Source organism: Stegastes partitus, unplaced genomic scaffold, assembly GCF_000690725.1.
Source record: "Stegastes partitus isolate 25-593 unplaced genomic scaffold, Stegastes_partitus-1.0.2 Scaffold241, whole genome shotgun sequence".
Taxonomy (NCBI): domain Eukaryota; kingdom Metazoa; phylum Chordata; class Actinopteri; family Pomacentridae; genus Stegastes; species Stegastes partitus.
In genome coordinates, this window is record NW_007577972.1 from 199537 (window position 1) to 213130 (window position 13594).

Genomic DNA, 13594 nt, shown 5'->3' on the forward strand with positions numbered 1-13594 from the left:
GTTGGTCCCGTAAAGCTCCCCAGTGACCAATCAACTGTAATTGTAGCCTGGATTTACCACGACACCACCCTTGCCAGTCTAGGCATCCTGGCTGGTGGCCATTTTATTTTGCAAAGGCCTTAAATCCACCCCTGCAATTTCAGCTGCCTTTCTCTCTCATTGAAACGTCTTACATGCATTTGCTAAAACGGGATGAGAATGGGCTTTGATGGCGTTATTTTGAGAGACCTTGCAGAATGCGTGGGACTGAACTGTGCCGCTCACCTCATTGTGTTGCAACAGGAGGAGATTTTAGCTACGATTCCTCTCCAGGAGCTGTCATCAATATCAGAGCTGTTTGTCTTTTTAGTGATGTAAATAACAACATGTTTATGCCAAGCACATTCATAGTGACAGTAATGAATCTTTTTTTTTTTTTTTTTTAACAGTATATTGCCTCAAGTTGTAGTTTCAGCCATTGTTTTAGATTATCTGTAAACCAGAATATTGCACCCTAAAAGCTGCCTTCTTAAATGTTTTGTCTCTGATTTCAATCTTACATTTGAATTGAATTGAAATAAAATGTAGAAATTGTAGCTATACATTTAATATTTCATCCATATAGATTATCATTGACGCAAACATGTCACATGACAAAACCGGTCAAATGTCATTTCTATCGTGTTTTTTTTTTTTTTTTTTGGCTGTCCTTGGCTCTCTGGAAACCCCTCCCTAATTCCATAGTACTGTCTGAGGCTTCCCTTGGATTTGCAAGTGGTATGAGTCACAATAACCATTTAAAAGACTTTCTCATTAACCAGAACTTCCATCTCCATGTGTTTAAACTAGGCCACGACACTACATGTAGTGTTAAGTCTGTAAAATGCATGTCATGCTGCTCTCTTTCTGTGTCCTGGTCTTGCTTATGCCCGGTCCATGTTTTACGGCACCCACATTTATTCCGGAGGAAGAGAGCACTCCTTCACCAGAACCACAGGTTGACTTGAAGCTGGCCACAGTAAGTGCATAATTGGACGAGCTGCATTACAAATGTTTGTGAGTGGACTGCATGTGACTTAATTCTATTTTTCAATGCAAAATGGTGCTAATTTAAAGGTATCTCTAGTAGTGAGGTTAACTACCTTGCAAGGATACATTTCTGCCTGCATGTATGTTGAGATAGCGTTTTTATTACATTTGTGTTTGTGTGGGTGGGGGGCGGAGGTAAGTAGATGCACTGCCCTCTGAGTCTTTGTTGTTATATTAAATATTTTAGTAGATTCTTTCTTTATTGTGTCTTTTCTCATGCCAGTTTTCTTTCATCCATCTTTTATTGTTGTTTTTCTTTGGAGCATGTTGCTTGCTAAGTTTTCATTTGGTTTATTGCTATGAATAGATTTTTGTTGCAGAATTTAACTGATGATGCTTTAAGTCTAAACATCCAAAAGCAGTGCTTTTGGACCTTTAAGTATAAGTTTTGAGTTCCCCACAACTTATATGTAAAGTTTTAAAGTTGTGCATCATTTAAATGCATGCTGTGATGCAGGAATAAACTTTTGCATTAAATGTGTTAGAGAAGAATGACTGATTTGCCTGACTGTTTAGTGTGAAATGCTTTCTGATGTGACTCTTACTTCTACTGATAGGACTATCTTCAGCAGTACTACAACCTGCAAAAAGATCCTTCAGGGCGCATTAAACGGAGCGGGCCCTCCTTTATCTCCAAGGTGAAAGACATGCAGATTTTCTTTGGGCTCAATGCAACTGGTGTCTTAGACTCTGATACCCTGGAGGTCATGGGGAACCCTCGATGTGGTGTTCCAGATGTGGAGGAGTACAGTCACATCCAGGGGACACGGTGGAATAAGAATGTCATCACCTACAGGTATTGACTGTGGTCACAAAGAATGATGTTCAAGCTACGGTCAGTGTTTTTATGTTTAAAGTGGGGTAAGGTTAAAACCTGTATATAAATGAAATTATGAAGTACTGTTTAACCTTAAATGAACTTGCAAAAAATATAAATAAATCAGCCTGGTTGTTCCTAATATGCAAACCCTGCCAATACGTGAGAAACATTTTTAAGCCAGCAGGCAATAAAACCTTTGGCAGACATAAGGAACAGCAACTGTCACAAATCATTATGGCTAACATTATGGGTTTGGGACTCCTGCCTCTGAGAGTTATTATGGGCTTGTCCCAGTGCCAAGTTGACCATACATGCTTGAACTTATGTAACACTGTCTGAGACGTCCTGATCCATTTTGATGCAAGTTCTGTTTGAGGCATGCCTGAGGCTGGATTACATGCAGAACAAATATATAATTAAGGAGAAAACTAAGACAGGCGGCTATTGTTATTGTTTTCAAATATAGGAGTTATTTTTCATAGGGTTGCAAAAATGGTACATGTTTTGGTAACTATGGGCTTGTGGTTGCTACTATTCTTGAAAAAGTACAAAAGCTGGTATGATGTTGTGACATGAATCCTTTTATTAGGTTCCTATTTATTCAGAACAATACTGTGTATGAATATTTAGCAGCTAACATGTAGTTGTTGCTGTTGCAGCATTGGCAGGTACACCAGAGATTTGCCTCGCAGGACTGTGGACTCTTTGATTGAGTCAGCATTCAGCGTTTGGGCCAGAGCCAGCGGTCTGACGTTTGTCAGGTCACACACCCGCAGCGCTGACATCATTGTGGAATTTGTTACTCACGGTGGGTTTTTGTTTTGTTTGGTTCAGTACAGTACAGGTCAGAAATTGAAGATGACAGAAAGAAAATGAGTAGATATGTTACTATATTATGTAAAATAAACTGTGCATGGGTCTACACATGTTGAACTTCAGTAGTGATTTAACTGCTAACCAGAGTAGTGTCATCATCTGACTCCTGTACTTGCCAGACTCATTTAGATGAGGTGAACAGAGGCCTGTAATTTCCCTTTGGCATGAAAGAAAATGGTTTTCTCTGTGGTTTCTTTCATGTTTGGTCTGCACTGCATTATGTAGATCATGGTGATTTGTATCCATTTGATGGACCCAGAGGCACACTGGCTCATGCTTTCGGTCCAGGGTTAGGTGTCGGAGGGGACACGCACTTTGATGACGATGAACGCTGGACGGCGGGAGAAACAGGTGCCAAATTAAATCACATTGAATGATGTTGCATTAAAAACTACATAAGGCATCTATCTAAATGCACTTTACTTTGTGCTATCGCAGGTTTTAATCTGTTTGTGGTAGCAGCTCATGAGTTTGGCCATGCTTTGGGCCTTAAGCATTCCAGAAACCCAGGATCACTGATGTACCCAACCTACACGTCCTTACATCCTGCCAACCTGTTATCCAGAGAAGATGTAGCTAATATCAACGCACTTTACAGTAAACCGTTTTGAAAATTATAATTATATTTTTTACTCTTGATGTTATGTCCCACTTAAGTGATTAATAACCCTGTATTGATGTGTGTTAGGTCCTGTCAGAAGTCATCCAAATTACACTTTCAGGGGCTCTCAGTTTAACCCCTGGCTGTCCGGCTCACTGTTCCCCCGACACATGCAGGACAAATGTGCTCCAGACATGACCTTTGACGCAGTGTCTACTCTTGGAGATGCCACCTTCTTTTTCAGAGACAGGCATGTTGATTGATAACATTTTTTTGCTTTGATTTACATGAATATACACCCTCCGGCCACTCAATTTTAAACCTGAAAAATCTACACAATTAAAAATAATTCAGGGTACCTTTTGCCACCACTTAATATAATGCATTGTTGCAAAAAAAGACAAAAAAAACAACAATTATTGATTTAGATAAACCTTTTAAGCTACAAACATTGTTTTGATGAGTTTTGTTGATGTCATTGTGTTATTGCTGGTAACTACCCCAACTTGACATTAGTAATTGGTTTTTAAAAATTCAAGCTACCCCAAGTCAATATAATTTGCTGGTTGAACAAAATTTCATTAGATGTTGACATAACTCAAAAAGACTGATGCAAACCATTGTGTTTATTTGTTTTGTTGAGCCTAAACATTTGTTTTCAACTATAATGCAATCCCATACACAAAGTCTAGTTTTACAAAGCTTCTAAATTTTCAGGTTTTGTTGTCAAAAAGGTATTGATTGAACATTATAGTCATACTGGGTAGTAGTGGTGCACTGAACTGCATTACTGAACTGCAAGTGTTGCAAATATTTTGTCCACTTCCACCATTTACATGGGGAGGGTGAAATATCAGCACCCCCTCTAAATGTGATGCTCCTTTGTAAAAGTAGAACTTATGGCAGAGATGCATCAGATTTCATAGGGGATAGGAAAATGTCCTCTTTGGAAAATGAAAAATGTGCCATGTAATGCTGCCCCAAGTACATTCAGAAATGCTGTTACATGCAACATACATTAGTCATTGAAAAAAAAATGTGTTTTTATAGAATTTTATGTTTTTATTTTACTTAACTGACAATATTTTCTCCCACTAGATATCTCTGGATCAAGCATAATGCACAATATGGTATCAAAGAAGGTCCCATCTCCAACTTTATGCCTAAGGTTGAAACCAGCATCAGCGCTGCCTTCTGGGTACCTCGCAGATCCACCGCTTACCTTATTCATGGTAACTATTTAGTGCTGCAGCAATCATCCATCATCTATACACCACTTAATCCTCACTAGGGTCATGGGGGGGCTGGAGCCTATCCCAACTGACTTAGGGCGAAGGCAGGGGGCACCATGGACGGGTTGCCAGTCTATTGCAGGGCCACACTTAGAGACTGACAACCAAGCACACTCACATTCACACCTATGGACAATTTAGAATCACCAGTTAACCTCAACATGTCTTTGGACCTTGTGGGAGGAAGCCGGAGAACCCAGAGAGAACCGATGCTGCATGGGGAGAACATGTAAAAGCCACGCAGAAAGATCCCGAGTGTCCTCACTGGGACGTGAACCGGTGACCTTCTTGCTGTGAGGCACTGGTGCTTCACCTTGCAGCCCTCTGCACAGTTAGACAATTAATAATCCTCAAAAAATAGAAGCATCTATTTTGATGTTAGTAGCTGCCCTGTAATTTAAAAACACAAATAAATTCAACCATCAAGTAGCTGATGAAATCATGAATTTTCCAACATATTCAATGTGCTAGCTAACAAGTAAAATATTTTGTATTTCATGTAAAAAGAAATCCATATTTGTAAGGATGTTTTTCCTTTGAAAGAATCCATGTTCTGGACAGTGAAAGGCTCTCTGGTGAAGGGAAAGCCCAGAGCACTCAGTCACTTTGGATTTCCAGCCTGGGTTCAAGATGTGGATGCAGCAGTGCACATAGCAAAAACAGGACGCACCCTCTTCTTTATGCATGACATTTACTGGAGGTAAGACAACAAATAAACAACATGCATCCAATCACATTCAGTTAAACATCGTCCCTACTGCACTTTGCTTTGCATGCACGTTCACACATCAAGGCATCTTACTTAAAGTTATTTAAACCAGCGGCATTACAGATTAGAATATTTTGCCCAGGGCAATACTTTTTTCATTTATGAGCACGGGGAAGTAGAGATGTAATGAATGCTTGTATGTGAGCACTACAGATTAAATTGGATCAAATTATACACCTTCTCTCTTATTTTAGCTTAAATAAGGTACTGTTTAAGAATTGTGCTTTGTTAATTGAAAGTATAAAGGCACAGCACAGCCAAATCACAAAGCACGTGTAGATACGGACATTAAAAAAGTTGAGTCAGATGTGACTACAGGATTTCCTCTTTCATTTGGACCTCACATGGAGAGCAAAGGGCTTAATTTGGCCTCGGAGGTTTGATGATCATCAACTTGCAACTGAAAAATGTTTTGTGTAAGCATTGGACAATAAAGAGATGATCGTGAGTCATAACTTCTGACAAACAGCATTGTGTCATTTTCAGTTACAATGAAAACCGAAAGGTGATGGATTTCGGTTACCCAAAGTACATCAGCGAGGGATTTCCCGGAGTCAATACCACATTAAACGCAGCTATTCATAAAGAGGGTGAGCAAATGTGACCATCTGTGCAGCTTGTTCACAGTTTATTTTCACTCAAATCTGTCTTGAAACTGAAAATGTTTAAACCACATAATATATCTACATATATATACAGTGCCCAAACTGAGTGATAGTCTTGTCTTGATTTAGGATGTAGTACTTCTGTCTGCAGCTTGACAGGCTTCTGCAAGTTGCATTGTTATAGTTGCACAGGAATGCTAATCTACATGCAACATCAACGGTGTGGAGTGGAGTTATTAAGAAACATGTGGTTCCCCTCTATGATTTAAACTGTATAATTTACCACTTAAAGTACTCCGTATAGTATACTGTAATTTCAGAAAGATACTCATAATTGCAATCATCATCATCATCATCATCATCATCATCATCATCAAGAAAGAGTAAAAATGATTCAAGACAACACAAAAAGGTGAACTATGTGAATCATTTTGTTTGTTTCTTGAAGTTTGTTCTTTTCTTTTTCTTTCTTTTTTTTTTTTTACCTTAGGTTTCATCTACTTCTTTGTCGGACCACAAGTCTACAAATACGACTACACACAGAAATATGTTGTTGGAGTTGAGACAGCAAATTCCTGGCTTGGCTGTTGAAATACTGGATGAAATCCATGCAACAAGGAATCTACCTGAAAACCTTGATTAAATTAAACAACACAAAGTGAAACACACTGTACTTCTCTGTTTTGAGTTGAGTTTTATTTATCAGTAGTCATATCTTATCAAAATAAAGAATTACAAATTAAAAGCTGATGATGTGTGTTAATGGTATTTGTATGTTCCCTGTGTTTCTTTGTTAATCATCCTCTGTGGTTTGTCTAACTGAAATTTTACAAATCTGGTGTAGAGTGAAATACAGATGAGGTTGAGCATAAATTAGGTTGCCTCACAAATGCTGACAAGTTTTAACTTGCCTGAGAAGAAGAAGAAAAAAAAACCCCAAACACTTATTCTTTCTGTGCTATGAAGCACACTGCACAGAGACGTCTGTCAGCATTACAGACAAAAAGCCCAGACATATGTAGACATTTCATTGGGAGGTTTTAACCACAAAACCTCCATAAAATTGGGGAAGATAGACCCAGCTGTAACAAACAGGACTGAGCACTTCTTTGCCATGTGATTGCCCAACAACCTCAAGAATACTCCCATATAAAAAATGTGAAGCCTGGTGGAAATGAGCATTTAAAACATGGAGTTGTTGTGGATGTGGATACCCGTTTTGGGCTCTCTGTTGTTTGTGGAAATCTCGTGGACTCTACCCATTGATGAGGACCAGCCGTTGAAGCGTGAGGACATGGAGCTGGCTGAGGTTTGTGGGCGGATAAAAATCTTGTAAAGTTTAGATAAAAACCATATAAATTCAAATCAAGTATCCCATTAGAAATGTTGGTGATTATACAAATTACAATCCATGTCTGTTGTACAGATTCTAGTTAAAATGATATAATTGTGTGTATTTTGTTAACTTAAATTATATCTACAATGTTTTCTTACCTATGTTACAAGTAATAAGGTTTACATCATATATTCAGCTCAGTCAAATCCAATCAACTATTGTTTTAGCTTTATAAATGCTTGGTATTGAAGTGTACATCTATAATTTTTCCACAATAACCGTCTGAGGAATCTATATTCACCAAAAGCTAGAAATAGAACACATGAAGTCTTTTAAATGAAACTGTGACTTAATTATCCAATTGGCAGATAGAAAATATGTACTGTAGAAACAATCATTTTATAACTTATCTTCTGTCTCATTGCAACTGATATACTGAGTTTTAATGAGCAGGAGCAGGAGGGAACTGAGAAATGACGGCAATTTCTGATGGCACCATAATTTAGTGGATGCAATTTAGGGGAATTATTTGTTTAAAATAATGAAGAAAGTCTGTCTTATATCACAAAAGCATTCTAAAAACATTAGTTTTGAACCCTACATTTAACACATACCACCTTATATTCTAATACTGTAACATATTAAAGTAAACATTATGAAAAAGCTAGTTGGAGATGCAGTTCAGTCATCTTGTCCTAAGTCTCCAGAACTGCACTCCTCATATTAACAGGGCTACCTGAAGAAGTTCTATGGTCTGAACGTCAGAGCTCAAGCAAGAAGGATCAGGTCTGCACCAGCAGTGAAGGAGAAAATCAAAGAAATGCAAAACTTCTTTGGTCTGAGAGAAACAGGTAACCTGGACTCTCTCACCCTGGATGTGATGAAGGAGCCGAGGTGTGGTGTTCCAGACGTGGACAACTTCAGCTTTTACCCCAATAAACCTAAATGGAAAAAGCACACCATCACATACACGTGAGATCACAGTTTACACTCACTATGCAATATTTTAAAAAGATTTTTTTTGTTTCTGGAGATAGTTTTTTGCCAACAGAGGATGTGTTAAAGTAGTTGTAGCAGCAGAGAACTTGTTGCTTCTGATGCCTCATGTTTATGTGTCTATTTTTGTCACTGGACTGCAGAACTTCCAAATATACTCCAGACATGAAGAGAGAGGATGTGGAAAAGTCCTTTCGTTTTGCTCTGAAGATGTGGAGCGATGCAGTTCCACTGAAGTTCATCAAAGTCAACCATGGCAAAGCTGATATAGTCTTCTCCTTCGCACGCGGAAGTAAATCTGTCTGAGGAGTGTCTTATCTTGTCTACTATGGTTTATCAACAGTAGAGATTCATTCATTGTCTTTCTGCCATAGCTCATGGAGACTTCTTTCCCTTTGATGGACCTCGGGGTGTTTTGGCTCATGCCTTTCAACCAGGAGAGGGGTTGGGTGGAGATGTGCATTTTGATGAGGATGAAACGTGGACTGCAGGGAGGCAAGGTCCGACAGTCAAAACATGTCTGTAATTCTGTAAAAAATAAATTAATAAACAAATAAATAAAGGACAACCTCAGCCAAGAATTTAAAAGCTACTGCAAAACAGTGCAATCTATGTTCTTAATTTTTTTCATAAATTCATTGTGTTTTCAATCATTTGAGTTAATATTTTCTTGCACATTAAATACCTAAACAAAATGTAAATAATTTCTATAAATCCACAGTGTCCGGACAGCTTTATGTGGCTCTTTCTGGGTTAAAACCTCAGACCACACCCCAAAAAGAAATGTCTTAGCAGGTATTGGCTCTTGGTAGCTGATGATGAGCACCTGGTATGCTGTCCACTGATAAAGCTGTGGCCAGAAGTAAAAATGACACTTTCAAACCCATAGACACTCTCACAGAAACAATGGTTCTTAAAAGGTTTGTTTTCCTTCTTTTTTTAAAGTTAGGCACCAAAATTACTTGTTTAGTATTGGGAAAAATGTCATAATTTGGGTTATAATACACCTCTTTTACTACACGTTTGAGACTTCTTCTCCATTTTCTGGGTTACCAGGGTAACAAGTCCCATCCCATCTAATATGTGATTGGTTGGCTGATGAGGACAGAAAGTACAGCAATAAAATACATGGCAAAGATATGTTGATAAGAAATGTATTTATGATATGTTGCAAATGAATGGAATCTGTCAGAAAATACATTTCCCTCAAAATGTAATTTAGAAGGCAGTGTGGCTGAACTGGGACACCATTTTGTGGAAACCTGGTTGAAAGGAACTGTTTTTTTCTAAAAGGTTCTTTAAGGCTCCTTTGGGGGTTCTTTAAAGAACTGTTTGCAGAAATGGCTCTTTAAAAACCTGTTGCTAAAAGCTTTTTGGGAAACTAAACCAGAATTCCTCTATGGCACCGCTACAAAGTACCATTTTTGGTTCTTGTAGGACATTAATTTTTCCGAATAGCAGCAGCAGCAGCTTTCAGTGTCATTCTGTGCTGACTTAAACTCAAATAAAATGTGTTTTTTCTCTTGTATTTCAGGTTACAGCCTGTTTGCTGTTGCAGCTCATGAGCTCGGTCACTCATTAGGTTTAACTCATTCTAGAGACCCCTCTGCTATCATGTACCCCAACTACAGACATCAAAGTCGCACACAGTACTCTCTATCTGCAGATGATGTGCTGGGGATCCAAACACTCTATGGTAAGGAATAATTTGCACATGTAAAATGATTTGATGAATATGGAACTAAAATTGTCAGAAACTTTTACACATTGTATGCAATATGTTGTGATTTTTCAGGCAAACCTGGCAAAAAAGTGGAATCCCAATCCTCTCTAAAAAAATGTGACCCCAACTTTTCTTTTGATGCAGCAACAATGTTTGACAATGAGATTATTTTCTTTAAAAACAGGTAATGTGTGCTTACAATTTGACTGCAAAACAGCTTAAATATTTTTGAACTGCAGCTGATTCTTGTTATTTTTATCCAGGTACATGTGGATGAGAACAACAAGGACGACTTATTGGAATCGCCTGACAGAGGGCCACAGCAGCACATATTTACCCAGCATCAGTTCTCACGTTGATGCTGCTTATGACATCCCAGCCAAAGGCGTGGTGTACATATTCACTGGTAGAGTAATGGGCAGTCTGCAAAGCATCACTTAGTCCTTGTCAGCATGACAAGGCTGGATTTCCAGTAGGAGAACACAATGTTGCACCCAAATTATAGCCTTGCGCAACTTAAGTGTCACTGCTCATGCAAGAGGCTCATTGCGTTTGGCAGTGCTTGTGGTATGTTGCTGTTTTTCATAGTGTCCCGAAATGCAGTGACATGGCTGTGTTTTTCCAGGTCATAAGTACTGGGTGGTTCAACAGCTTAAGATGAAAAGTCGTGCTGGTTCCATCCACGAGTATGGCTTCTCCTCCAGAGTCAGGCAGGTCGATGCTGCTGTGCACGTCAGTGAATATATGAAGACTATGTTCTTCATCGGAGAGTTCTATTACAGGTAACTTTGTAAAGTGCCAGTTGCCTCATACTTAATATAATTCTCTGTTTTAGTCTTGTATTTTTACATTATAAAAGATGACAACAGGAAAACCTACCCAGTAAAATTCAGTGCTAAGCTGTTGAAGTCAGCCACCCACTGAGCTGTTTATTACCGCTTTATCCAGTTTCAATACCACATGAAACTAACTAATTTAAGGCCAGAATAAATCATTATTAGCATTATTGCTTAACATACCAGTCACTTTCTCTATTGCTAGAATAGCTGCTCAATAAAATGTCAGAAAATAGCAATTTCCAAATCTAAAGTTATCATCTTCAAAATTGTTTTGTCTAATATTTCAAATCTTAAAGATGATCAGTTCACTGTAAAGTAAGCCAAAAGAAGCAGCAACGTCCCACATTTCACAAACTGGAGCCAGTAAACTTTTTCTTTCTTAAAAAAGGATTTAAGTTGTCAATGAATCATCAAAAATAATTAACTACACTGTAACTGTTATTCCCATTCAAGGACAGATTAAAGGACTGTTTCAATATTAGATTAGACATTTACACTATATCTGAATAGCATCAGCAAACACCGTCGAACCCAACACAGCAAAACACTTCTAGCTGTGGTGGAGAGTAACTAAGCACATTTACTTGTGTACTGTATTTAAGTACAATTCTGATGTAGTTACTTTAATTTTCTCTTTTATGCTACTTCATGCTTCCACTTTACTAAATTTCAGAGAGAAACATTGTACTTTCTGCACTGACAGTTTCAGTTACTTACAGATTAATATTTTAATACAATCAGTTTTAAAAATACAACATATTGTTAAAGATTAAACAACTTCAGATGTCCATGAGTTGCCAACAGCCACACCAAATAGGGATTTTCTCTCTAAACCTCTCACCTAATGTATTTGTTTTCATTTCAATAAATGTTCAAATCATCCAGTATCTCACCAAAAATCAAAGATTATAAAAAAAACAACAACAGATTTTTGTATTGGTACGTCAATTTTTCTTCCTACCTCTTCCTTTATTCAATTCACAACCCCTTAGATTTAATTGGTGTCCTTGTATATAATACTATACATAAAGCAGTTCAAACAAACTCCACCTGCAGCAGCTACAACAGTAACATGCTGCTGAGACACTGAGGTGAGGACACAATGACATAAATTATAATAAATCAGTGCTCTTGATACTTATGAACTTTAGTTTAAGTAGGATTTTTCATCCTGTTACACAGTATTTTTAAATTGTACTTTCTTAAGTAAAGGAATTAAATTCCACCTCCACCACAGAATTCTAGTATGGACAAATAAACAAAAACACAGAATTAATTTTGCACTGCAGAAAACACACTGATATATATACACACGAAAAAAAAGCCACTAAAAATGTATTTATTTGAATGATATAACTACAGGTATGATGAGCAGAAGAGACAGATGGATCCTGGCTTCCCCAGACTTATCCAAACTGACTGGCCTGGAATCCCAAGAAGAGTCGATGCTGCATTTAAGTTAAATGGTAAAAAACACAAGGGAAACGCACTTTATGAACTCATGAACTTTGTATACTGTGGACCTGAGCTGCAAGATACAAATAGAATCCAACTGAAATAGAAGTTGTAATTTCTTGTTTTTACCATGTTTAGGTGGCAGACGGGTGGAGTTTACCGCACCGGACACACTTTTATACTGAAAACACCATTTGCCCCTGTTTTAGAACAATGCGTTATACAAGTTAAAGATTTACACAAGCTAAACTTTGTTGTTCACATTGCACTTCGTGTATTTTGAAACAACACAAACAGCCATTATACTGTATGAACACACAGACATACATCTGACATTTAAACACTTTGCATGTGAATTACAAGTGGAACAAAAGTCTTTTATTTGAAATTTTAAAAACATCTTTGTATGCTTCTCTGTTTACAGGTAGCATCTTCCTCCTCAGTGGGACAAAATCCTACCAGTATGACTTCAGACTGAAGCGGGTGGTGAAAGTGATTTCAGGAAATTCTTGGCTGGGATGTTGAGTTGAGTGTGCATCTTTTGTTTTTTTAATAATTAAAGCAAACCCTGAGAAGGTTGTTTGTGTAGTTGTTAAACTGAGATAACTTTTAAGTGTTAAAGTTCAGATTTTGGGACGTATGTGTAACTGTATGCAAATTGTATCTCTCATGTCCCTTCGGAACACAATGTTACTTAGACCACTAATGTGCATGGATATACTGTACTACTAATGTGAAAGTCTAATGCAAAGTGTATAATTTTTAAAAAAATATTGTCAACTTCATTATACTTTTGTACTCCCGTGCTTTAAGTTTTAGCGTACTAATTTAATTGTATGTTTAACTGTATGTTAACCTGGGGTGACAGAGCTTTCTCTGTCACTGCCGCCACCCTCTGGAACTCCATACCACCAAACATCCGTAACTGCCCGAACCTGTCCACCTTCAAATCACTCACCAAAACTCACCTCTACAAAAATGCTTTTAATATATGATTGCTTTTAAATGCACTCAATGCTTTTTGCGGTTGTTTTTACTTTTTGTTGTTTTTATTCACTGTGCAGTGTCTTTGAGTGTTCGGAAAAGCGCTTTCTAAATAAAATGTATTATTATTATTATTACATTTTAATGCCTTTATTCCAGTGGTTAGTGAAGAGGGACAGGAAAGGTAGGGAGTAGAGTGGGGAAGGACATTATTATTATTATTATTATTA

The 13594-nt window shown here is 37.7% G+C and overlaps 2 protein-coding genes across 2 annotated transcripts; both read left to right on the forward strand.

Annotated features, from left to right (window-relative positions):
- Window positions 1–862: 862 nt before the first annotated feature.
- mmp20b (matrix metallopeptidase 20b (enamelysin)) lies at window positions 863–6622 on the forward strand. The gene is made up of 10 exons (XM_008281670.1): window positions 863–997; window positions 1626–1864; window positions 2548–2696; window positions 2990–3115; window positions 3203–3361; window positions 3453–3615; window positions 4464–4597; window positions 5201–5357; window positions 5913–6016; window positions 6522–6622. Exons 1-10 carry the CDS (start codon window positions 863–865, stop codon window positions 6620–6622), a joined length of 1467 nt encoding a protein of 488 aa, XP_008279892.1.
- Window positions 6623–7007: 385 nt separating this feature from the next.
- mmp20a (matrix metallopeptidase 20a (enamelysin)) lies at window positions 7008–13501 on the forward strand. Its single transcript, XM_008281669.1, has 10 exons — window positions 7008–7340; window positions 8098–8339; window positions 8507–8655; window positions 8738–8863; window positions 9898–10059; window positions 10159–10270; window positions 10350–10492; window positions 10712–10868; window positions 12288–12391; window positions 12805–13501. The coding sequence occupies exons 1-10, from the start codon at window positions 7221–7223 to the stop codon at window positions 12903–12905; spliced, it is 1416 nt and encodes a 471-aa protein (XP_008279891.1). The 5' UTR covers window positions 7008–7220; the 3' UTR covers window positions 12906–13501.
- The last annotated feature ends 93 nt before the right edge of the window (window positions 13502–13594 follow it).

Bases quoted from the DNA above. Each gene is read 5' to 3' on its own strand.
- mmp20b (XM_008281670.1), top strand. From the start codon at position 863: ATGCATGTCATGCTGCTCTCTTTCTGTGTCCTGGTCTTGCTTATGCCC. The intron at 3,616-4,463 runs GCATGTTGATTG...TTCTCCCACTAG, and splicing joins ACCTTCTTTTTCAGAGACAG to ATATCTCTGGATCAAGCATA. The intron at 5,358-5,912 runs GTAAGACAACAA...TGTCATTTTCAG, and splicing joins ATGCATGACATTTACTGGAG to TTACAATGAAAACCGAAAGG.
- mmp20a (XM_008281669.1), top strand. From the start codon at position 7,221: ATGGAGTTGTTGTGGATGTGGATACCCGTTTTGGGCTCTCTGTTGTTT. The intron at 7,341-8,097 runs GTTTGTGGGCGG...TCATATTAACAG, and splicing joins AGGACATGGAGCTGGCTGAG to GGCTACCTGAAGAAGTTCTA. The intron at 10,493-10,711 runs GTAGAGTAATGG...GTGTTTTTCCAG, and splicing joins CGTGGTGTACATATTCACTG to GTCATAAGTACTGGGTGGTT.